This window comes from Leopardus geoffroyi, chromosome B2 (assembly GCF_018350155.1).
Source record: "Leopardus geoffroyi isolate Oge1 chromosome B2, O.geoffroyi_Oge1_pat1.0, whole genome shotgun sequence".
Lineage (NCBI taxonomy): Eukaryota > Metazoa > Chordata > Mammalia > Carnivora > Felidae > Leopardus > Leopardus geoffroyi.
In genome coordinates, this window is record NC_059332.1 from 94,884,492 (window position 1) to 94,909,924 (window position 25,433).

At 39.1% G+C, this 25,433-nt stretch overlaps 1 protein-coding gene and 1 long non-coding RNA gene across 7 annotated transcripts in view; one reads left to right on the top strand and one right to left on the bottom strand.

Moving 5' to 3' along the window:
* Positions 1 to 12,279, bottom strand: part of BVES (blood vessel epicardial substance) — a 38,272-nt gene extending 25,993 nt beyond the window's left edge. For 2 of the 4 annotated variants that reach the window (XM_045499165.1, XM_045499168.1), the window contains exons 1-4: positions 11,360 to 11,581; positions 7,110 to 7,345; positions 3,963 to 4,087; positions 704 to 891 (exon numbers count right to left, since the gene is read on the bottom strand). In XM_045499165.1, the coding sequence (XP_045355121.1) occupies positions 704 to 891; positions 3,963 to 4,087; positions 7,110 to 7,335 (539 nt within the window). In that variant the 5' untranslated portion in view covers positions 7,336 to 7,345; positions 11,360 to 11,581. Of the gene's footprint in view, positions 1 to 703; positions 892 to 3,962; positions 4,088 to 7,109; positions 7,346 to 10,760; positions 11,288 to 11,359; positions 11,582 to 12,171 lie in introns of those variants that run through there. The other 2 variants (XM_045499167.1, XM_045499166.1) reach the window with 2 other exon arrangements.
* LOC123608786 overlaps positions 12,227 to 25,433 on the top strand; it is a 31,000-nt gene continuing 17,793 nt past the window's right edge. For all 3 annotated transcript variants that reach the window (XR_006717438.1, XR_006717437.1, XR_006717439.1), the window contains exons 1-3: positions 12,227 to 12,335; positions 18,956 to 19,052; positions 24,499 to 24,595. This is a non-coding gene — a long non-coding RNA (uncharacterized LOC123608786). The remainder of the gene's footprint in view (positions 12,336 to 18,955; positions 19,053 to 24,498; positions 24,596 to 25,433) is intronic.

A 25,433-nucleotide genomic window follows, 5' to 3' on the forward strand; every position in this document is an offset into this window, starting at 1 on the left:
ACATAATGATCCTTAATCTTATAGTATTTTGTACTAAAGTTTTAAAGACTCCAAAGATGACAGACACAATTAAAAGCACTTTCTGAAAAGCATAAATATTTACTTCAAAATAAATTTCATCAACAAGAAAAAAAAAAAAAAAAAAAGGACAGGTTCCAGTACTGAACACACACATGCCTTCCAATGGTTACTACTGCTTGTTTAGCTGGAGTGGCCATAAATTTATCACTCACACTCAGATACTTTTGAGAAGGAAAGGATTGGTATTAATAATTATGCCAGAAAAATACACACTGGCTCTCTCCCCAGAAGACTGATATTTCTAGAAGTTATATTTTTGTGATATTCAAAAAATTATCAAATCACCTCTGAAACATGCACAAGCTTTTGGAAGTTTAATGCCCAACTTAAGCCTACGTCAATTTTGATTCGTTAACTTTAAAAAAGGGTCAGTCGGGGTTCAGAATATTCACAACTGAAAATCTTAACATCAACAAGAACTGGAGTAGTCAATTCTATGTAACTCTAACACGTTGCTCTGTAGTATTCTAAAACGCAGTTGTAAAATGGAATTTCAGCACCAACAAACTCTGTGACCGTTTCCTCCATTAGCTGGTATCATTCCTCTCTAGTCATTCCCTTCCCAGGGGACATGAGAAGACTTAGGGCAAACTGGACATTTCAATTTCCATAGAGCACTTACTTCCCCTTCAGAAGAATACTCAGACGGTCATCAACGGAGGTTTTATCCTCTGCAGCATAAGCCTGGCCCTTTTTTAAGGTTTGGATCATACAAAACTGGCCAGTTAACCTTCTGAACAAATCTGGAGGCACACGGAGTGGTTCGAACAATCGGCGGTAGATGCCACTGAGTTCCTTTTCAATCTTTACCTGAAACGCAGCAATGACCACATGCTGTAGTAACGCAGCAACACTGAAACATTGGCTTCTGCAGTCTCAGTACGGTTTTGAGAGTAAACACGTCTTCAACAAACACCAGGGCCCTGTATTTCAGCACATGGAATCTTATACAGAGACTAAGTGGTGACATAAGTTTAGATGCTAAAAGGGCACTTTTGCAGTTAAACAACTCCAAGAGCATATGGAAAAGATTTGCACTATTGATCACATCTCCTCCTAGGCGCTGGAAAGCGGCTGGGGATGTTTTGCATGTTATCACAACATGTACCTTCCCAATCTTAGCACTTCCTGTAAATAACACAAAACCTTTTTGTCTTTATAACAGCTGTTTCACAGAAAGAAATTACATGAACTTTTAAATATTATAGCAAAAAAAGAGAAACACACTAAATAGGAACCAACACAGAAAAAAAATTTATGAAAATACATACAGTAAGCATTTTATCTATATGTATTATTTAATGCATCAGCATAGGAGAACAAATATTCACAGCTGCAATCATTGCTTCTGATTTATTTATTCTGAAGCAAAGTGAAGACAGTAAAAGGGTTTCAGTGTAGCAATTTCATCCTAAGCTAAAATACTTTGTAGAATGGAGAACCCGCCAATTAACTCCGACTACTAGAGAAAAAAAGGGAAGAGCAAAACGGCTCAGTCACCTTGCTGTCAGTCAAGACCCAGATCACACCCCATATTTGGGCCCAGCATTAGTCTGGGAAAACTGTAAAGCATGTGAATGAACTTTGGGGTTCAAATGATCATCCATCCCCAAGAAATCTACGGCAGACACAACACGGGGCTTATAGACCTGGCTGATGAGAGCCACTCAGATGTCACTATAGTCTTTGCGATGCTCTTGTCGTGTTCCATTTCAACAAAGAAACAGCATTTACATTTAAAAAAAAATAAGTTTATAATCTGAGAAGACACAAAAGCACAGATACTGTGTGAATGTGTTACTTGATGCTACTACCTCATGTTCAGAACTTGGGATTCCAACAAGTTCTGATATTCAGAAATTACAACCTTCATTATTACTACCATCTACCTCCTCCACTTCAGAGATCTAGTAACGAGTGTTTAAGATAACTTAGTCACAAATACGTCCCACTTTCAGGATACATGGTAGCCAACGTGGTATAGCAATGAACATATGAACGAAACAAATCTATTGACTCATATTCAGCATCTGGTCATTCTGCAAGTGTTAGCTCAAGTCCCAATTCCTGCATGAAGCCTTCTTAATTCTTGTGAAAGCACTCACTCATCAAATATTTTTTTGAGCACTTGTTATGCGACAATCATGGTTGACAGACACATGGAATACAACAGTAAGGTGGCAGATGATGTTATTGTTCCCAACTATGTGCTGCTCCCATCCCCTGTAAAAGGATTATCCATCCCCTTACCCCAACCTATTCCCACATTATCACGCTTGGCCACGTCATTTGCTTTAGCCAATGAAATGTGAGCAAAGGTGACATATGCTCCTTCTGAGCAGAGGTTTTAAGAGACACCGGGTGTTTCTCTTTTGTTCTCTCATACTTTTCTCTCTGCTATGAGAATGTATATCTAAACGGAATCTGGTGCTTCAGCAGAGACTCTGAGATGAAGCCACAGAGCAGAATCACAACTGATACACAACTGCCAGAGTCCACGTATAAGGTGCGTGAGGAAAAAACAAAACAAAACAAAACACCTGTCACTGTGACTTGTCACTGAGATTTTCAGATTGTGTATTACACAGGATAACTTAGAGAAACCTAATATGGTAAGCAAAACAGACTGGGTCACAATGACGATGAGGTTACAGTCTAGTAGAATGCCTATTACATACAGCATCTGTATCATTCAAATTATAATTTCCTGTGAAATGTCTTGTTTTGGAATAGTTTTCTGTGTACATGTCTGGCTTCGAACATGTACAAGTGCTGCATCTTTTACCTTACTGGATAATTATGTGTAATTTGAATACTTAGTAAACACGTATGGAGTGATTTCTAGGAGCCATGATGTTTTCTTAATTCTATTTACATCTCTTTGTCTTAGAATGACCAAGGAAACACAAGATAAATCAGAATTGGGGAAAAAAAAGTTAAATACTAAAGCTAAATATAGTGTTTTGGCATCACCCTCCCCAAATGGCAATTTCCTTAAATGAGTATTTTGGGGTAACGAAAAAAAATAAAGTCACCATATTTAAAAAAAAAAATAGCATGAGGGGTGCCTAGGTGGCTCAGTCAGTTAAGCATCTGACTCCTGATCTCAGCTCAGGTCATGATCTCACAGTTCCGTGAGGTCAAGCCCCACATTGGGCTCTGTGCTGACAGTGTGGAGCCTGCCTGGAATTCTCTTACTCTCCCTCTGTCTCAAAATAAATAAATACACTTAAAAAAAAAAATAAATAAAAAATAGCACGAACTATTTGTAAATCATTAGTATTTTCAAGGCAGTTGCCTATAATTGATTTTACAACTAGGCAAAGGTATTTCCAGGTGACATTTGAGTGTCAATAGACAAAAGAAATAATGAAGTTATAGGACTAAAATGACGGAGAATATGGACATGTTCTCTGATGTCTAAACTGCCTTAATGATTTAAAGAATTTAAAAAACTCCTATGTAAAACAAATTTCATGGTATTCAAATATTTCACTTTATATATAAACAAAATCAGAGAAATGATATTAAAGGGACCAAAGATGTTAGATGTACATTCTTAAGTCTGAACAAAGCATTTTAAAAGCTTTTTGGCTTTAAAATCCCTTCCTTAAGAGGTGCCTGGGTGGCTCAATTGGTTAAGCGTCTGGCCTTTGGTTTCAGCTCAGGTCATGATCTGATAGTTTATGAGACCAAAGTTTGAGAGACTGAGCCCAGCTGTCAGTGTAGAGCCTGCTTGGGATTCTCTCTCTCCCTCTCTCTCTCTCTGCCCCCCTCCATCACATGTGTAGTCATTTTCTCTCTCTCTCAAAGTAACTAAATCAATTTTAAAAATAAAATAAAATAAAATATCTTCCTAATTAATTAATTTTAGTCATTACCGGTCTTTTCTTGTACAAAAGATATGACAGATGCAAAATGTTGACACCCAGGAACACAGAGTTCCAGATCATGATATCCAAGGCACATCGGTAGAGAGTGGCCCAGACAATATAAAGGGTACATCCTGTTGAATAACAAAATTAACACGTTAGATGATTGGCATAGCATCAGTATGTAGCTTAATAAATTTTTTATCCTCTGTATACAAAAATAATCAAGCACATTTTAGAACTACCTAAGCCAAACATCACATTAACTTCCATTTTGTTTTTTGTCTTGTTACCACAAAAGGAAAATGTGCTCTATTGTGGAAAATTTATACAGCAAATATTTTTTAAAGGGGAAAACCCCCATAATTCTACTACTTAAAAAAAACCACTGTCGATATTTTATACTTCTTTACAGTGTTGATACATTTTTACCTGATGGCAAACCTACCGTCCATAAAATTTTAAAACCCACTCTTTAACTTATTTTGCTTACTGTGGTAATTTTCCTATTTTGTTAAAACTCTTCATATACATATAGTTTTCAACGACTGTAACTGACTAAATCCTAATTTATCTAAACATTTTCCAGCTGGTAAATAGATGAGATTTTGGGGGTGTAATTTTTGATACATCGCCAAATTATAACTATAATTATAATTTTATAATTTTATACATTTTATACATTTTTATACATTTTATACATAAAATATAATTTTATACATTAACAAAACAATTTTATACATTAAAAATTAATGTGTTTTTTTGTTTTGTTTTGTTTACTATTTTCTTAGGGTGGATTACCTAACAGTAAGTCAAGGAAATGAACTTCACAGCTTTTGATGAGACTAAAGAATTGCTTCTCAAAGGTATATAGACATTTGCAATCCTACTCGTTAGGAATGCTACTATTAAGTTGACAATATTACAAAATTTGAAGTCTCTTCATTTGATAGTGAGGAATTACATATTTTATTTGATTTTGCATTTCCGTGATTATTGGTGAGCCTGAATATTTTACCAAATATTTAACCATGTAAATTTTCACTTGATGATTTTCCATTCACCTGTGGAAATCTTGCTTTTTCTTATCAATTCCCTTAATTTAGGAAAAATACCCATTTTCTTTTGATCGATGGATGGTGGGAGAGTCAATATATAATTTGAAATAAAACGATCAATATGGTACAAATATATCAACAACATATACGCACATAAAAGCTAAACACCCGCATTAAAAAGTTGATCATTTGCAATTTTTATTTCATCATAATGATTTGGGACACCTGAATAGGCCAAAATATAAAACTTCATAAGTTCTTTAAAAAATATTTCATAGCAAATGTTGTTGAATTTTAAAATACTATTACTTAAAGAAGACAGGGAAGCATAATGCTTCAGCTGACTGGGAACATGAGGATCTGAATTACAGTCCTGGGTTAGCCACGTTCTCTCCATCTTAATTTTGGATGAGTCAGTTAACTTCTCCAGGTCTCTTTGTTTATTAAGTGTCGAACTAGATGATCTCCTTGGCCCGTCCCACCTCTAGAACTGTGTCTTAAAATTTATAATTAGCTTTTGCCTTTTTTGCAGGGTGTGGTTTGGTTTTGTTTTTCATTCAACACTCTGCAATGCCTGCTGCAATCCCTGCTTTGCTCAGAGGTTACAGCCACAGAAGCCCACAGGCCACCTTCTGGCTTCCCTTCCAGCCTGTTATTTTATCTATCTATCTATCTATCTATCTATCTGTCTATCATCTACCTATTTTGAGTGTAGCTGACACATAATGTTACATTAGTTTCAGGCGTATAACACAGTGGTTCAACATGTTTACACCTATATATGTTATGCTGTGCTCACCATAAGTGTAGCTGCCATCTGTTGCCACACAGCATTATTACAGTATCACTGATTATATTCCCTATGCTGTGCCTTTTATTCCCATAACTTATCCATTCCATAACTGGAAGCCTGTCTCTTGCTTCTAGGCTTTACTTTGACCATTCCTTGTAATTTTTCACGTATTTCAGGCATAATGAGCTACTCTCCACTCCCCCTAGATATGATGAACTTCCCTCTCTTCTGTGCCTTTTCCTGGATACCACACACACTCACACTCAGAGAAATCCTGTTCATCTTCCAAAAGCCAGCTCCAATGTCATCTCCACAGCGTGACCTTGGTCCACCTTCCTGCTGAAGCTGTCACCCTCTCCGTTTCTCCCTGGCACTGGGTGCACATGTGCATCACAGCCTCCAACACCTCACACGTGACTGTCCATCTGTGTCTCCCGCCCCACAAAAGTATCTTTTTTCAAAAATGGACACTGCCTTCTTCAGTCTTTACCTGACACATTACAGGTGCTCAAAAATGCATCTGAATAAAAGAATCATCAAGGAAATAATCACATAGAGAGTAATTTGTCAAAAATCACTGCCTAAAATAATAAATTCAATTGTTCTGGTATTTTGATGTGAATCTGTTTAACCTACTTCACCAGGATTATTGGAGCTCCCTCAAAAGTTTTATTTGAACTATTGTGTCTAGGAAACTGCTTTTGTTTCCAGTGTTGCATTACAGGTAATAAGTAAAAGCCTATCCAAATAATAGTGCTTATGACTGGATAGTACTTACTATGTCCCAGGCCTGTTATAAGTCAAATATCGCACACACACACACACACACACACACACACACTCTTACACACACACACACAAACACACACACACACTCGTTTAATTCTTCCAACAACTCTAGGGGGTAGTATTATTTTTACCCTTATTTGGCACATGGGAAACTGAGGAGTAGAAAGGTTTAAACACCTGCCCTAGTTACACAATTAGCAAGTGGTGGAATCAGGATTTGAATTACACAGTCTGTTCCAAAGTCCACACTTCTATATACAAATGGGTTTTTTGATACCTGGAAAATCTAACAACATAGAAAACATACATGGTCTTATATAAAATAAATATGGAAAGATATGGCATGTAAAGGCCTACCTTGCAAGTTACCTGATACACGTACTGCTTATTTGCTGACAAAGATTTATATTTCTGGTATGCTACAGACCTGACAAGGAACAGTCTGAAGTCCCCAACACTGAGCCCATCTGATGCCAGTTATAGAGAACTTAAATACATCTCAGTCAGGTATCTTACCTATAGTTAACATCCCCCTAAGAAGTATCATATGAAGATGAAGACTAGTTGGAATAACCAGCCCAATTGTGAAAAAAATATTTGCTACATGAAAAACTAGATGATGTATCTCTCTCCAGTTTTCACATATGGTCTCATTGGAAGGCACGGGTATGACACTTTCTAACTCAGGTGTAAAACCTATTGCAGTTGATTCTGTCAATGGGCTTGACTCGGTATAATTCATCTTGAAAACTCTGTGAAAACAAAGAAACAAAAGGACAATCATAAAAATGGCAGCTGTATCTTACTACCCCTATAGGTATTATATCAAAATTATTTCTGTGAACTAAATATTGTAAATAGACTTCTTTGGTACTTATGAATTGAAGCCAGGTTTGAACCCCACCAGTCACACACTAACTGTATCCATTTCTTTATCTGTTAAACGATGATAATAATACTCATTTAACTTTCTACTAAGATGAAATGAAATATATAAAATATTTAGCAGAGTGCACAACTATTCACTGATATGTATATCTGTATATAGACATACATGGTGGGGAGAGAGGAATGAGGAATTAATTTGTCTAAAAGGTGATCACCAATATTCATAAACCATAGCAATTACAAAGTTTTCTATCACATTCTCACTATGACACTGATTCTGAACACAGAAAAAGTAAATGGAAAAACTGATTTTTTAAATAGTTTCCAAAAAATTAACACTGTCATATCTTTTATTTGAAGGCTTAGGATATTGAGGAGGCTCTATTTTTAACTGTCATTAAGTCATTATATCATACACATATACATTCCATATTATCCTATATGCACATAATAAATACATTACTAATCACTTATACATACACAGATATAACATTTACTCCTTTCATCATCCAGTTTAAGTCTCTACTTTCTTTCCCATAAAAACTCTACTTGATAGCACATCACAAATTAAAAAGTAGTAAACTTCTGGTTTACTTCTATGTAGGAGAGGTAATGAACATTCTTTCAACTATTTAATGTAAAAATCTATAGCAAATACATTTCAAAGAGTATACATTTTACACATGCTTACATAAACCTTAACACAAAGTGGCACTATTTCCTGACTAAATTACCTGTCCTCCTTCTCTGGTACTTAAAAAACTTTATCTATTATTAGTTATACAAATCGGTCCCTGACAAAAACCATGTAGGTTTACAAATTATATTAATTATCCTGTTTCAGAAATAGAATTCCAGGGGCGCCTGGGTGGCTCAGTCGGTTGAGTGGCCGACTTCGGCTCAGGTCACGATCTCACAGTCTGTGAGTTCGAGCCCCGCGTCGGGCTCTGTGCTGACTGCTCAGAGCCTGGAGCCTGTTTCAGATTCTGTGTCTCCCTCTCTCTGACCCTCCCCCGTTCATGCTCTGTCTCTCTCTGTCTCAAAAATAAATAAACGTTAAAAAAAATTAAAAAAAATATTTTAAAAAGAAATAGAATTCCAAATGGGAACCAAAAATATCTTTAACTTTCATTCTAATGATAAGTATTTCTTTCCAAAATAAGGTCATATAATTAGCCATACATTTCCAATCATTTTTTTTTATCATACCAAAGTACAGGTTTTAGGTGGTAGAATAATTAATTGGTATAGGTTGGGCATTCTGAAAGGATGTTACTAGACAAATCTGAAGGAATTCTACATTCGTTAAGATGATAAAAAAACATACATGCATTACAAACTATGAATGAAATGATCAAGCCAATTAAAGATCTCTTCATACAATTCTGACATAGTTCAAAAATATAAGAGAAATAGTTGACTTAGATGTTGACTTTCTGCAAAAAGGAAAGAAACCACAAAAATCCAACTACTTTCCAAATGTTTGAATCAACAAAAATATAAGCCTATTGGGGGCATGATTATTTGAATAATTCCATTTATATGATGTTTGCTTTTAAGACCAAATCAGAATTAATCCTATAATTTCTGCAGGAGGGAGAATGAAATTAAAGGTCCTCTATCACTCATAAGCTAGTGTCAAGGTCTGCTTATGCATTAGCATTACCTAAACTAATAACCACATTTCTTTTTTTTTTTTTTAATGTTTTTTCATTTTTGAGAGACTGAGAGACAGAGCACAAGCGGGGGAGGGGCAGAGAGAGAGGGAGACACAGAATCCAAAGCAGGCTCCAGGCTCTGAGCTGTCAGCACAGACCCTGACATGGGGCTGGAACCCACAAACTGTGAGATCATGACCTGAGCCAAAGTCAGATGCTCAACCAACTAAGCCACCCAGGCGCCCCTAATAAGTACATTTCTATGGCTTCCACCTCCATTGTCCTATTTGCTTTTCTAACTACGCTGTGCTCTCTATGAGGCAGGGGTGTTGTCATATTCATCTATGTATACCCAAGGCCTAGATTCTGTAGAGAATGCCAGAGCTGAAAGCCATACAGAAGGGACACAAACATGACAAACACTTTTAGAAATCATTTTCAGTCTCCCCAAACCTTAGAAGTAAAGACAGGAAAGTGTCCAGTGTTCCTGGGACTAAGAGAGTCAGGTTCTATACCAAAAGCCCTGGGGAGCCACAGAAGTCAGGGGAAAGTCATTTCCGCTGCTTGGGTCTGCCTCTTCCTGGGAACAGAGGCGGCTGGACTATATGGATTTGAAACACTTTCAAGTTTTAATAGCCTGAGGCTCTAATACACATTTATATAATAAGTTAGTTAAGACATATTCCCCCTCATATCCACCCAATTATACCTGTAATGCCAACTAGCTCAATTTCAGGCTTTTAAAAGTTCTTCAGGTGGCAATAAAAGTACCAACTTCTGCTCCAAGAGCAATAATAGGAAAACTATGATCCACTGATGCAAGAATCAGAAAAAGAACAGGAATTTTTAAAAGGTGGGATCACCCGACAACATATTTTGATGCTCCACACCTTATTTAAAATGTGTATTTTTAAATTTTCTGTATGTATTATAGCTTATAGAATAACATTGTATAATACATTTATTATATAATTTATTATTTATTTGTGCATTTATCTTTACATCAATTTTGAAATGCCAGTTACCTGTTGTCAATAATATTGATTAGACCTTACTGGTTTCAGCTTCTTTTGATCACTTTTAATGGATTTAAGTCGTTAACACTGAACTAGCCTTCTACAGACGATGAGTCTAAGGAGGAAGGCTAGACTGGTAAATTGGTAAACGTTCAGATAAATTTTGACTGAGTCAAGAGAAGTCTTCTTTCTTCTATTAGTTCTTCAGAGTCTAATTCTCTTAATTACCTGCTCTGGTAAAGTCCTGTTGTTCTATTGATTTTCAATAGCTACGTGTCTGCAGTATTAAACAGCTAAATGGTGAAACTAACATTAATCCTTCACCAAACTACAAAAATGAAAAAGATAGCAGCAATGAACAAAAGTCGTGCTGGCAGATTTAATCCATTCTGTAAATCGAACCGAACCTTTGCACATTTTCGGAATGGCAAAGGGCATTACGCAGCCAAGGGTCTTTTCGCACATATTCTTGGGTTAAGGCAAGCAGTTTCTGGGACGTGTCTGGCCAATAACACGTTCCCCAAAGCCTCAGAAACGAGGGCGCTGGTGGGTGGCGAGATTCACGGGTTCCCCAGCCATCGGTTCTCCCCAGGGAACCCGCTCACCTCGCTCAGTGTCCACTCTTCTCCTTGACCCGAACTCCGGGGCCACGCGGGGTGTTCAGTGACCACCGCGCCCCACCTGGCACTCCCAGCGCCCGGCCAGGGCAGGCCACACGGTGCGCCTGGCTGCCCGCAGCCTCCGCGTGAGAGCGGCGGCCCTACAGCGGGCGAGGACGAGTCGTAGTGGGTTAGGGGCCCGGAGCCCCGGAAGTCCAGCGGGGAGCGGTGATGCCCAGCTCACCAAGGGTTTGCCCGGGCCAGAGCGCGGGAACCGGCACCGGAAGGGGCTCGTGCGCCAGGGGACGCTGGCGCTGCCAGACCCATGTTGCAGCAGCTGGCACCTGAGGGTCTGTGGCGTGAACCCCAGACGGGGGAGAAGGGCCGTTTCCGAGACCAGGGAACCCCACGAGGGCCCGGCCAGGGAGAGGGCGGGGCTCCCGGCGGCCAGGCTGGAAAACCCTAGCGCCGCGGGGGCTCACAAAGTTGCTCCCAGTGGAGCAGGGATCCAACTTTCGCTTCCCGATTTAGCCCCGGGAGCCCGAGGCTGCAAATATCCGGGCGCGCGGGGGGAGCCGGCGGCAGCTACGCCTCCCGCTCCTTACCTGGCTAGTCCCTGGCACCGAACCTGGGCGGCGCTGGCCAAAGTTTGGGGCGACAGCGGCAGGGCGCGGGGGACGGCGACACGGCGGCTCGACGGGCGCCCGAGGCGACAGCCTCGGCTGATCGCGGGTCCGGAGCCTCCTTGGCCGGTGCCGGGTCCCCGCGCCGGCAGCGGCTTTGACTAAAATAGGCATCGCGACGGTGGCTGCCCGGGCTGGGGCCGCACCGCGCACGCGCCCGCCGCCCCGGCGCCCCCCGGCGGGCGGAGCCCGGGGCCTCGGCGCGACTCCCCGCCGGGCTGCTCCAGTTCCACCGCCGCGTCTGCACTGCCGTGCTCAGTTTGAAACACCCGCTTATTTCTTTCCCCGTTTCCTCTCTACTTCTCGATTCTGTCCTTGTTTGGGCATCACTGTAGAGGAGGGCGGGGGGCGGTCAGCATCTTAGGACCAGCGGCGTTGGTGGCTCTTCTCCTTGGGGATAACTCGTGAACTCGAGCAGTAGGATCCCAGCAGGGAGAGAAATCAGGATAAAAATGAGAACTAGAATTTCCTTCCCCTCCAGGTCGAACGACCCACACGCATAACTCCTTTCTGGGACACTCGCTCGCATCTCAGCACCGGCAGGAAGGGCCGGGAGAGCGCGCAACTCCGCGTCTGAGCCTCGCGGTGGAGGCTGGCGGGTTGGCTCACATGGACGCAGGACACCGCCCTCCGGGACCCGGGCCGGAGCAAGCCAGCCTTGTTGCTGCGGGGACCACGCGGGAGAGACTTTTGACACAAGCCACGTTTGGTTTCAAAGAAAAGAGGGTACTTACCCGAAATTTGCACTCCCATGGCGGTGCAGGGCTCTCCGCTCAAAGCGGAGCTCCACCCGAATTTGACAAGAGAAGTTGGTAGACTTGGGACCATAAACTGGAAAACAAGATATGAAAGTATGCTCCAATCAATCTTTACTGTTCATAGAGGACAACCATTTGGGGTAAGAAATGCAGGGCAAATTAATGAAGAGTTGGCATGGGGGAGGGGGTGGAAGACAAAAGAGGACCGTTAGGTGGACCTTCAGTTTCCACCCCAGGTGTCCCATGTTGGGACAGAATTTGTGCCGATTATTAGAGTAGGAGGCCATTCATGCGTGCCAGACATGATCTAAATATGAAAAAGAACACAGGTACGTTATAAGGTAAGTACCTGGAGGTTCACACTTGCCAAATCTCTCCAGTGACGAGGCAGGGCAACATAGTGTCCAAGAACGTGGGGCCCAGTGCTGGACAGGCGGGGTTTGAAACGCCTCTACCACCAGCTGGCTGTGTGATCTTGGAAAGTTGCTTAACTTTTCTGTGCTTCAGTTTCCTTTTTTTGCACCATGGGGATGGTGATGATGATGATGACAGTGATGATTGCACCTGTATCTCATCGGGGGCTTTGAGGACTAAATGACTTAATATATGTAGAAAGCTCAGAATGGTATGTGGTACACAGTGAGTTCTACCTATATGAATATACGTTATACTGATAAAGCTCCTCTAACAGGTCTGAAATTTGTTATAACTATACAAGATTAATTTTCAAGGCTACTTCCTCAGAGTCTGTTTCTTTCTAGATGCTCTGCCAGCCATTTCATAGCTACGACTGAATACGTTTTAAGGTGTAGATACAATAATAATTGTGCACAAAGATTCTGCATGGATATGCATTGGAGGATGGCTTATAACAAAGAACACTGGGAATAACCTAAACTCTAATCATATGGAACTAAGTAAATTATAGAACATCCAAACAATCTTGTTCTCAGCAGCCTAATAATAATAATAATAATAATAATAATAATAATAATTTGTAGAGGGGTGACTGGCTGGCTCAGTCAGTAGAGCCTGAAATTCTTGATCTTGAGATCATGAGTTTGAGCCCCATGTTGGGTATGGAGACTACTTAAAAATTTTTTGTAGAAATATTAGAAATATAATAATGTCAGCTAGTTACATAGAACAGAGGTTGGCAAACTGTGGTCTAAATGCCCAGCCCACTGTCCAGTTTTGGACAGCCCATGAGATAAGATGACTTTTACATTTTTAACAGTCGAGGCAAAATTAAAAGAAAAATATATCATGATGTGTGAAAATTATGTGGAATTCAAAGTCAGTGTCCGTGGAGTTTAATCGGAAACCACCCATCCTCATTCATTTATGGCTGCTTTTGTGCTACTAAGGCAGCATTAAGGAGTTGCAACAGAAACTATATGACTCTGCAAAGCCTAAAATAGTTACTTTCTATTTCTTTATTGAAAGACCTTACTATTCTCTCTTGATAAAGAGCATACTTTTGTGCCAGGCACTGTTATAAGTGGTTTAGGTATATTAAGCCATTGTATCCTCATTAATGGACCCTCTGAAGAAATAGTTGCTATTATGATCTCCATTTTATAGATGGGAAACTGAGGTAACAGAGAGGCAGAGTGGTTTGCACAGAGTCACACAGCTAAGGAGAAGCTGAGCCAGGATATGAACCGGGCAGACTAGTTCCAGAGCAATCACACTTTTGTTCAATAGCTACAAGTTTCTGCCACCTTCTATATCTAGCTACACTGCTTCCCATGGAAAGATGTTGGATAGAAAAAGGCTAAGTTACAAGAGTATGTAGAATATTACAAGGCATCCATGATGATAAACCCTAAAATGCTTACATTCCTTACCTCACAGTAGTGAGGTTGTAAGTGATTTTTCATTGTTTTTCTCCTTTCTTCCCTTCCTTCCTCTCTCCTTCTTCTTCTTCCAACTCCTCCCACTCCTCCTCCTGCTTCTCCTTCTGCTAAATTTTCCTCAATGACTATTATATGGTACTTTTATAATACTTTAAAAACATATTTATTAAAATAGTAGAGCCCACGTTCTGCCTTTTGCAGATGGGAAGGCCAGACTCCAGGTATGGTTATGGAGTCATCTGCTATAGGGCACACTCATTCCTTACCTTGCACAATAAAATGCCTGTAAGGCATTTAGATCATATAAATATTGTATATTTTTATGAAAAGAGTGGTGGATTCAAAATCATAAGACTTGAGAGCTGGCATTTGATAGAGTCTGTTTTTTCTGAGTATGTGTTCCACAGAAAGAGGAGACTGAACGAAACCTAAGACCCTCACTATAACCCATCTAAGGATTAAAACATGATTTTATACTTAAGTTTCTTTAAAAAATTTTCAATGTTTATTTTTGAGAGAGATAGCACAAGCAGGGGAGGTACAGAGAGGGAGACACAGAATCCGAAGCAGGGTCCAGGCTCTCAGCTGTCAGCACAGAGCCCCATGCCGGGCTTGAACTCATGAACAGTGAGATCATGACCTCAGCCAAAGTCGGCTGCTTAACCGACTGAGCCACCCAGGTGCCCCTGCGTGTAAGTTTCTTATCACTAACATATGAATACTAGTTCTATAGAATTTAAAATAAGAATTCTAGGCACAAAAGTTGGTTTGGCGAATGCCTTTTAGGCTCCCTGGTGTCTTCATGCTGTGGAGAAAGGTCAGATTGAAAGATTCTGAGCACTATTTGAAAACTGATATGATGCAAGGAAGTAACTTGCACAGAAGTATAGAAGGAAAAGCACACAAGGCGTAAGTATATGTATATGTATATGTATACTGTCTCCTCTGCCAAAACTCTGGCTAACACAGCTTAAATTGACATAATTGTTTCTCCCTTTATTTCTCTGTGGGCATCCTAGTCTGCTTTTACTATTTGGACAAAGCCTCGATGAGATATCAAAATTCAGACAGAATAAGTTTTGTGAAAATAAAACAAGACCTGAGGGAGTCACTGGTTTTAGAAGTGCATAGCCTTATCTTTCATATCCATGTCTGCCATGGTTGACATCAGTGTAGACTTTCTTATTGTATGGAGACCATTGCTCCTTCTGTCAGGTCTCGAGGCAGACAGTTCTGATCAAACATGGATTATTAAACAAAGACTCAATTGTATTCCTTCTATACCTAAGTTCCTCTCATGAAATGTTGCATTAACCTTTTCATTGATCAGTTTGACAACCAACCTGATTGACTTTTAAAATTTATTTCTTTAAAAAAATTAATAAAAAACTTTTAATAATTAATAGGCTTTGTTTTGTTAGAGCAGTTTTAGTTTTACACAGGTGATTGAGCAGGTGGTATAGAAATTTTCTATATATCCCTTTCTCCCTTGCTCACAGTTTCTCCTGTTATTAACATCTTGCATTAGTGTGATACATTTGTCACAATTAGAGAACCAATATTGATACATTACTATTAACAAACTTTACATTACGATTGTTGTATAGTCCTGCGGGTTTTGCCAAGTGTATGATATCATGTATCCATCTGTGACATAATAAGAAATATGTATTTGGGGTTTTTTTCCTAGTTCCTCATACAAAGCTTCTAAAACCTTTATATGTAAAATCCTGAGACCTAGGGGTTTTAGGGGCATCTTTTGTTCTAATGTTTAGTCTTTGACCCTCAATTCCTGACATAGCACTTCTGAAACCTTTGTGATTTCCTGAGGGATGGGGATGATAAGACCATCTTATACAGAGCTCCTAGATCCCTTGGAATATCCCGGGTGAGAGGAGCATCTTTTGTTCTAATGAAATGACTCTGGGTAGACTCCTGCATAGCTTCTGGATGGGACCTGGTCACCAGCAAGACCCAAGCCTTGATTAAAAGCTTAGAACTTCAACCCCACCCTCCATCCCCTGGGAAAGGGAGAGGGACTGGAGACTGAATGAATGATTGATCTTGCCTACATGATGAAGCCTCCATAAAAATCCCTAAACTAAGGTGTTTGGAGAACTTCCAGGTTGGTGAGCACATCCACATACTGGAAGGGTGATGTACCATAATCCCACAGGGACAAAAGCTCCTGCACTCAGGAACCTTCTGGACCTTACCCTGTATAAGTCCTCATCTGGTTGTTCATTTATATATTTTATTATATCCTTTATAATATACCAGTAAATGTGTTTCCCTGCATTCTGTGAGTCATTATAGCAGATTATCAAACTTGAGGACAAGGTCATGGGAACCCCAATTTATAGCCACACCAAATAGATTTGTGACCCTGGGGCTCACTGCTTGTGATTGGCATCTGGAATAAAGAGATATTCTTGTGGAACTGAGACCTTAACCTGTGGGAACTGCACTAACTCTGGGTAGTCAGTGTCAGAATTGAATTATAGGACACACTTTTGATGTCTGGAGAGTTGGAGAAATGGTTGGTGTGGGGAACACCCATCCCCCACCCCCCCCCACACACTTGGTGTCTAGTGTTGAGTAGAAGAAATAGACTTTCCTTTAGTAATGTCATGAACCCACCATTACAGTATCATACCAAATAGTTTCACTGCTCTCCTGTGCTCTAACTATTCATTGCTCTCTTTCCTCCCCTCCCTAACTCCTGGCAACCTTTGGTATTCTTTACTGTCTCTATAGTTTTGCTTTTTCCAAAATGTCGTATAGCTGGCATCATACAGAATATTGACTTTTCAGACTGGCTTCTTTCACTAAGATATATGCATTTAAGGTTCCTCCATGGTTTTTTTTAGTCTTAATAGCTCATTTTTAAAGTCACTGAATTATATTCCATAGGATGGATGTACCACAGTTTATCCATTTACCATTTTATGAGTATATGGTTTCTTTCAGATTTTGGCAATTATGAATAAAATCAGGGCACCTGGGTGGCTCAGTGGATCAAGTGTCTGACTTTTGATTTCGGTTCAGGTCATGATCTCATGGTTCATGAGTCCAAGCCCAGCATTGGGCTCTGCACTGACAGAGCCTCTGTCTCTCCCTCTGTCTCTGACCTTCCCCTGCTCATGCTCACTCGCTCTCTCTCTAAATAAATAAATAAACTTAAAAACATTTTAAATTATTAATAAGTCTGCTATAAACATTTGTGTGCAGGTTTTTGAGTGGACAAGTTTACAACTCATTTTGGTAGATATCAAGGAGTGCAATTGCTAGATTGCACAGTAAGACTATGTTAGCTTTATATGAAATTGCCAAACTGCCATTCCAAAGTGGCTGTGCCATTTTCCATTCCCACCAGCAATGAGTGAGAGATCTTGCTGTTTCACATTCTTGCTAGCATTTGGTATTGTCACAGTTTTTTATTGTAGTCATTTTAATGGGTATTTTTTTTTTTTTTTTACTTTTTAAACTGACTCAGTTGATTAATTTGTTCAAAATTAATAACCAAACTGGTTATGCACTGAACAGGTGTTTTATATCCTGGCTAAATACAAAACAAAAAACATGTCAAAGCGAAGGGATATGATCTTTCATATTATTGTTGCATTGTTGCATGCCAAAGCTCACAGTCTTAAGAAATGGTTTAAACAGTGTCTAAGTATTTCTAAATTCATGGAGAAGTTCCATAAAAAGAAGTTGGATCACATTCGATTCATCAAAAAATGAGCTTTTACCCCAAAAGTAAAACTCCTAAATGAAAAGTGACCCAGAACTTTAAGAAGACAGTGAATTGTGAAGGCAGTCAAAAGCGGTGGGGGCAGGGATTGGAATTTTGGAACCAGCAGCTGGATTTGAACCATGGTTTTATATTTAATAAGCTGGGTGAATTCAAATCATTTATTAAACTTTTCTGAGCCTCAATACTTGCCTATAAACCCAGGAAAATGATTCTTAGTTGACAGGATTATCTTGACCTTTAGAGACCATGTTTTTGAAAAATGTCTGACGTCAAGTTTTTGGTAGCTTAATTGTACATTTTTTCCTATCCCCCTGATAGTGCTCTGCACATGGAATAGGTTCAATAAAAATTATTAGAATTTCAATCATCGAAATTCCCTAGCCTGATGAAATAATTGAAATATCCCATGAACACATGAAATAGCTAAGAGGTAGTTTTATATTTTTGCCTGTTTTAAGTAGATGGAATATAGCACACATACAAGACTGATGTTTCAAACAAAATTTGTAAACTGCAAGACTTTGGCACATGCTAAAATTGCCAGTGGTTTGGGGTTTCCCTGGAGTAGCCAGAAATGAGATATTGGCTTCAAAAGCAAACTCATGAAATATGCAGTAGTATAGATTCTAGACACCGGGCACTTGGCAGAGCTAAGTTACAGTAATTTACCATCGTGGGGTTGGCAGAAACATGCATACAGTGACTGTAATGTCAAAAACCAGAGGCCTACATTCCTTCTGTCTATTCTTCCTCATGTCACTTTCCTTTTAAACTAGAAGAGTTGCATTTGTGAATTATTTGCTTTAAATATTAACAGCAACAAATAAAGGCCCTAGATGAAACATGTCATAGGATTTCCTAATCTTTTGGGAAGTTATTTCAAAGAGAATGAATTTATTATAAGGAGCTAAGTGTAACAGAATCATAGTTTTTTAAAAAGTGTGAAAAAATGATCAGAGAAGTAGTTCTGAATTCACAATCGATTCCCAAAGAAGCCTCAAACCGGGGCCCAGGTTGGCTTCTGAAAACAAAACTGGGCCTTGGGCCTGGGCAGATACCCCAGAAGAGCAGTTTCAGAAGACTGGTTCCAACCACCGTGACGACCGCTCTTGTGTTTTGTTCTTTCCCTTTTGGGACTTTCTAGAAATTCACAGACCATTGAACCTTGTCTCTGAATTCCCAGTTCAGCACCTCTACTTTTAGAGAGGAGAAACACAACTCTGAAGAGGACACTTTGAAAGGTACTGTTTTTTGTGGTGTGTAAATAACTTCTTTATGAGAGGCATTTGGTGGTTATAAAGGAAAAGTTGCTAATGATAGAAAAATAATTTCTGGGGGTGCCTGGGCGGCTCACTCGGTTAAGCGTCTGACTTCGGCTCAGGTCATGATCTCATGGTTCATGAGTTCGAGCCCCACTTCGGCTCTGTGCTGACACCTCAGAGCCTGGAGCCTGCTTTGGAGTCTGTGTCTCCCTCTCTCTCTGTCCCTCCCCTGCTCACGCTCTGTCTCTCAAAAATAAATAAATGTTAAAAAAAAAAAAAAAACCTTAAAAAAATAACTTCTGGCAACTCTTGATAACAATGTCACTCGTGGTATAGGTAAGATTTTGATGGACAGTGAAGCCATGCCTGACTTTTAATCTATATCTGGTGAAAGTGGAATTTCAGTTATAGAGTTTCTACTGCGCAGTATCATTCTGTTATGTGATTAATCCTCAAAAAGGGCTAGTTTTGGAGGCAAATGTGAGGTCCAATAATAGCCAGCCTGGTAATTGACATCAGCTAGAAACAAAACCCAGAGCAACACATTATGAAGATGGAATAATAAAATAAAGTTGGGAATAATGACCCTGCCATCCGGCATTAATTGATGTGCAAAAGCACTCAGAGTTCTCGGGAGAAAAGAATCATATAAATGCAAATTATTATTATTACTACTACTTAAATTGTTGTCATCAATTCATGAAAATAAGACACTTCCTGAGTTTCATGCATATATAAAACCTAATAAAATATTTGTGAGCCCACTACCAGCAGTTTTTATCATTTGGCATAAAAAATGGCAAACAACATGAAATGTATGTTTAGTCCAAGATCAAAGATATTTGGTACAATCTAGAACCACACGAAATGATTATGATGGTATTTGACTTGAAATCTATAGAGACCCTCACACACTTCCATGGGAGAAAATGTCGTGCTTTGACAAGGTAAGGATTTTAGAGTCACTGTGCCTCTGAAGTATGGGAAGGATAGAAATACTTTGGATAAGCACATTTTCTGACAGAACACCAATTTGGTTTACACACCATGTACAAAACTATTCTTATGCGGTTGTAATGCATGCCACCACAAAGGGATTTCTTAATATTTTTTTTTACATCAACGGCACTGTTTCAAGCTCTCTGAAGAGAAGTATAATGAATATATTATAAGCTCAGAAAATGGCATCTAAAAGCAACAAAGCATCTCAAAGTGACTCAGGAAATCTTGCAGATTACTTCATATAACTGTTTTAATCAACAAATAAAACTTCAGTACCTAGAAAATTTATGTTGAATAGGGAAAAAAATCTAGTAGAAAATATTGCTATTAATGACCATTAGAAGATGCCATATGATGAAATCATTAAAAATGCCTTGGAATTTGGTACTTACATTATTAATGATTAATGTGTGGGTATGTGATTCTCATGTGTTTCAAAGTGAAATTACAGAAACGTTATTCTCCAGAGCAGTTAGTCTCTATCTCTGTTATGGCTTTTGTTGCTTGCTATCTTTTGCCTATCTATGTACAAGTCATTTCTTCTTCTAAGTTGTAAATTTCTGGAGGGTACGAAGTGTGTCTGATTAATCTTTCACATCTCCATTGTACTCAGCACGTGATTTCCATGTACTTGGAACGCAGTAATTATTGGTTGATGGAATAATTGAGTGCATTTGTTTCAAGTACTATTATTCTCCAATAGAGGAAAGACTATTTAAAAATGTTGATATTTGGAGCACTTGGATGGCTCAGTTGGTTAAGGCGTCCAACTTCAGCATGGGTCATGATCTCGTGGTTTGTGAGTTTGAGCCCCACATCAGGCTCTGTGCTGACAATTCAGAGCCTGGAGCCTGCTTCAGATTCTGTTTTCCTTTCTCTGCCCCTCTCCTGCTTGTGCTCTTTCTCTCTCTCAAAAATAAACATTAAAATTTTATTAATTTTGTTTTATAACAAGTTATTATGAATGGGGAAAATAACAGAAGAAATATATACCAATATGTTAATAGGTGTTGTGTTGGAGTCGTGGAATTATTGTCTTTTTTTCCCATTCCAATTTATTTATAATATGGTCACATTATTTTTCTAATAAAAGGCATAAATAACCACAAAATGACGCTTAATGTTCTACTAGACTAGATCACTTTATTAGAATTATGGTGACCTCTCTGCCATAATAATGACACTTCATTCCCCTGCCCACCCTCATACTCCCCCCTCCACCACCTTTCTCTCCTCCGCCTTCCCGTCTAGCTGCTTTATGATGGAACAGGAACAAGTTGGAAAAGATAGGTTTGGAAGGAGGGAAAGAGATGGTGGCTTAACCCTGAGATGTATTCATTCATTCATTTAGAAACACTGAATGGTTTAATGGTGAAAATTGCCTGGGGTCGGTGCAGTGGAGGAAGAAGGCAGAGACATCAATGTCAGAGGCAGGGGCAGGACCAGCCATACTCTTGGGGCCATCAGCCCAGAGTCCTAGAGACCAAGGGGCGAAGCAACATTGCAGTCCATCCACAGAGGACTCAGAAGGCAGAGAGAGGCTAAACACGCTCCTGCTCTGCCGGGGTGCCTTGTAAACTTGCTTCTGCACGTAGAGCAATGAGAGAAGCAGAAAGGCCGATGGAAGTATTTTAAATGTTTAAAATGGGAAGAAACTACTTTTAAGGGTCAGGATCAAGAATTTTCTGCCATCACGGGGAAGAGGGTATGAGAACAGGATGAAGTCAATAATAGGCTAAAAGAAAGCTGTGTTGGAGCTCTTGGGTGGCTCACTTGGTTGAGCGTCTGACTTTGGCTCAGGTCATGATCTCACCATTCATGAGTTCAAGCCCTGCATGGGACTCCGTGCTGACAGGTCAGAGACTGGAGCCTGCTTAGGATTCTGTGTCTCCTTCTCTCTACCCTTCCTCTGCTGGCTTTCGGTCTCTCTCTCAAAAATATATAAACATTAAAAAAATAAATAAATAAAATAAAGGTATGTTTTGCACATGTCTGATCAGTGTTTTCTCATTTTATATCTGCTGCATATTTTATTCATTAAAAATAATTTAATGAACACTTAATGGTTTTTGCACAGGAAAAGTATAATTAGAATAAAAGTTTGGAAACTGGCTTCAAGTGTGGTCAGAGGAGCTCAAACTATACAAACTCTATTTTTGAGAAACGTGAAATACAGAAACTGTTATCTTATTTAATGGAATTACTCTCAGGGGACACAATAATCCTTTGCATGTTTCTAACACCAAGAGTCTCTAAGCTAAATCAGCTTGCAGATTTTCAACCCATAGAGTGATCTTGGAACCTGAAAACTAATAACCGTGCATGGCTCAAACTCCCTTCAACAATATCAGCAGGAAGAATGTGGCTTTGAAATCATGTAAAGATATGATAGTTCTGTATCATGCAGAAAAAAATGACATGTAGGAAAAAAATGATATCACAGGTCTTTAATTTTATTTCTTGAGAAAACTGTTGATGGAATTGCATAGTTGAAGTCCAGTTGGCACGGGGAGTCAGTGTTAAAATTCAGATATGGATTCAGGGACAGATGCAATTACTTTCCCTCTACTCAACAAATATTTACAAAGCAACCACCATGTGCAGGCATGGTTCCTAAACAGATCTAGACCAGTGGGGGAGTTTGTAAAGAAAATTCTTTTTTCTCAGAAAAATAGATATTGTGCTCATCCATTGGCTAAACTTTTATCTCAGATGAACCAATTTATAGCCCATAGTTATACCCTGTTCTTCAGATACGTCCACCAGAAAATATCTTTTGTATCTTGGGGACCATACTGGCTACTATTTGAAGATGCTTCATTTTACAGAGTTTCACTGTACATAAAGTTTTATTCCATCTTAGAAAAGAGAGAGTGAAACAGCACTACAAGGGGACACTAAAGGAATTTACCTGTAAGTTGGGGAGCTGGTGCATCAAGCCCTCTCAGTAAATTTCTGGTGAGATCTCAAATGAGATGTGGAAATATCTGAAGTGATATTGGACAGATTCAAAATTGCAAAGAATTTATTTTAAACTGCATCAAAGAATGTTGGCCATGCTCTTTCATTACATAAACATATAGCCATTTTAATAGAGTTATATTTAATTACACATTTTACTTGTAAACCACATTTAGCTCAAGCTAGTTGCTGATGTTTCTGAAGAAGAAAGGTTCATGTTTAGGTAACATTCCCTGGACTATCACCAACAAATACAGCAGATGTGTAACTAGCATTTTGGCTTTGACTTTTCTTTCAGTTCAGATTGGGGGCATTTTAGTTATCTTCAAATCACTCAGCGCCATTGGTCAGTGTAGCATGACAAATGCAAGGACACTGATTTGGAAGAACTGGCTTAAGTTGAGTGTCACCATTTACTGTGATTCAGCCTCTCTGCTCTTTATCCGTAAAGTGGGATTCTCCCAAGAAACAAGCAAAGGAAATCATATGTAGGCATGCTGTGTAAACTATGAAGTGTTAAACCAATGTAAGATATTGTTTTGTAATTGTATAATTTGGGAGATAATTTTATATTTAATGAAAGTGGCAATCACAAGTTAGAGGGTTCAAAATATCTTGTGTTATATCAAGTGGAGCTAAAATCCTACCATCAAATTATGTAAAAACAAATAGTTTTGGAATCCAATAAATATAGTTACATTTATTAAAATCACTAATGGCTGAATTGAAATAGAGTAATGGGAAAAATTATACTTCAAGACACAAATGATCAGTTCTTCAGGGAGGAAAAAAATTCCCTGTCAATCTTTAATTGCTAGCAGATTTTAAAAGTAGTCAAATTTAGCATAATAATAAAGCTTCAAATTACGTCGAAACCATGCTGATGTTATATGCAAATGCACAATCCAGCATTAGAATGATGGTAATACTCACAGTGAGATGACTGTAGGAGCTAAAGTAATATTTTGGTCTTGCCACATGTTTTCATTATTGTAAGATTTTTTTGAACCTGAAATAATATGCAGTTCTATCAAATTAAACCTATATTTTATTATCTATAGGATACTGGTGTTTATTTGTAGTTTTTATTGTTATATACATATTGAAATTTTGTTGGAATGAAGAAAAATAATGGAATTGGGCCCACTGATGGCCCACAGTTTAGTAAGCTGTCATTTCCTAAAAAATATTAATTTGGGAACACCATTTCAGAAACATAATTTCTTCTGTAACCATATGTAGTATAACAGTGTGGAACCCAGTTGGTACAATCCAATACCACATGTATATTTATGCCCTTGGTCAAACCAGGAGTCTCAAGTATATGATGTATAATGTATTTCTCTTATAATTTGTACTGTCTGCTTGGTATGTTTTTCTTATGGCTCTTGCCAGCTTAGCTGGGGGATTCCACTTCGTAACTATTCTGTCAAATCAATTCTGTCCTTCTGCTTCTGTGCAGTGTAACAAAATGACATCCAGAGCTTATCCAGATGAGCAGAGAGCAACTGAATTGCCTTCTGCTCCTTTGTTGAAGAAGAGAGAAAATTCTTCAACCAGTAAGTGCTGAGAGCGCATCATACTATGCTTTATGGTAGATTAATTACAGCACCATGAGTTCCTAGGGGGTGCAGAGTCCGGGGCAAATCATATGGGTGCTTTTGTACAGAGGTCAAATCAAGTTCAGACAAGGAGCTCTCGGGGATAACGAGAAGCCTCCAAATATCCAGTTGAAGTGAAGGCTGTACAAACTGGGAACTTTTTGGCGACTGAGATGAAGGTGTTCGTGGGCTCATTTTAAGCCACTTCTTTACCCCCTCAGGCTACTTCTCAGGGTCCTTCCTGACCACAAAATTTAGGACAGAAAATCCCAGCCACCCTAATTCCTTTAGGTCACAGGGACAACCCCTGCCTAGGGCAAGCTTCATGGGCACGCAGAGGGCGTCAGACTTGCAAAAGCCCTGCACTTGGTTCACTGGTCTACTTTCTCGGTCTTAAAATTCTTAATACTATACATATACAAATCTCATGTACAAAGCCATAAAGCATTTTTAACATAAGAAAACAACCAGTTCCTCATCTTATTGTACTTTTACCAGTGATAAATGAATCAAAGGAATTTAAGGCTGGAAACAATTAGGCTGAGATTACAATGAGCCCAATTTTTAATAGAAATTAAAATTTAAATGCACTGTGATATTGCACTTCAGGGGTACTTTTTTTTTTTTTTTTTTTTTTTTTTTTTTTTGATATCTCTGGCTTCTTCTTTCCATCTTTGCTGATCAGAGGATTTTGAGATAGTAAAATGTGCTTGCTAGACTTTCCAAACCAAACATGTGGAGTATCTACATAGAGGTTACTGTAGAGTTTTTGATATTTTGTTGTTGCTGAAGTGAG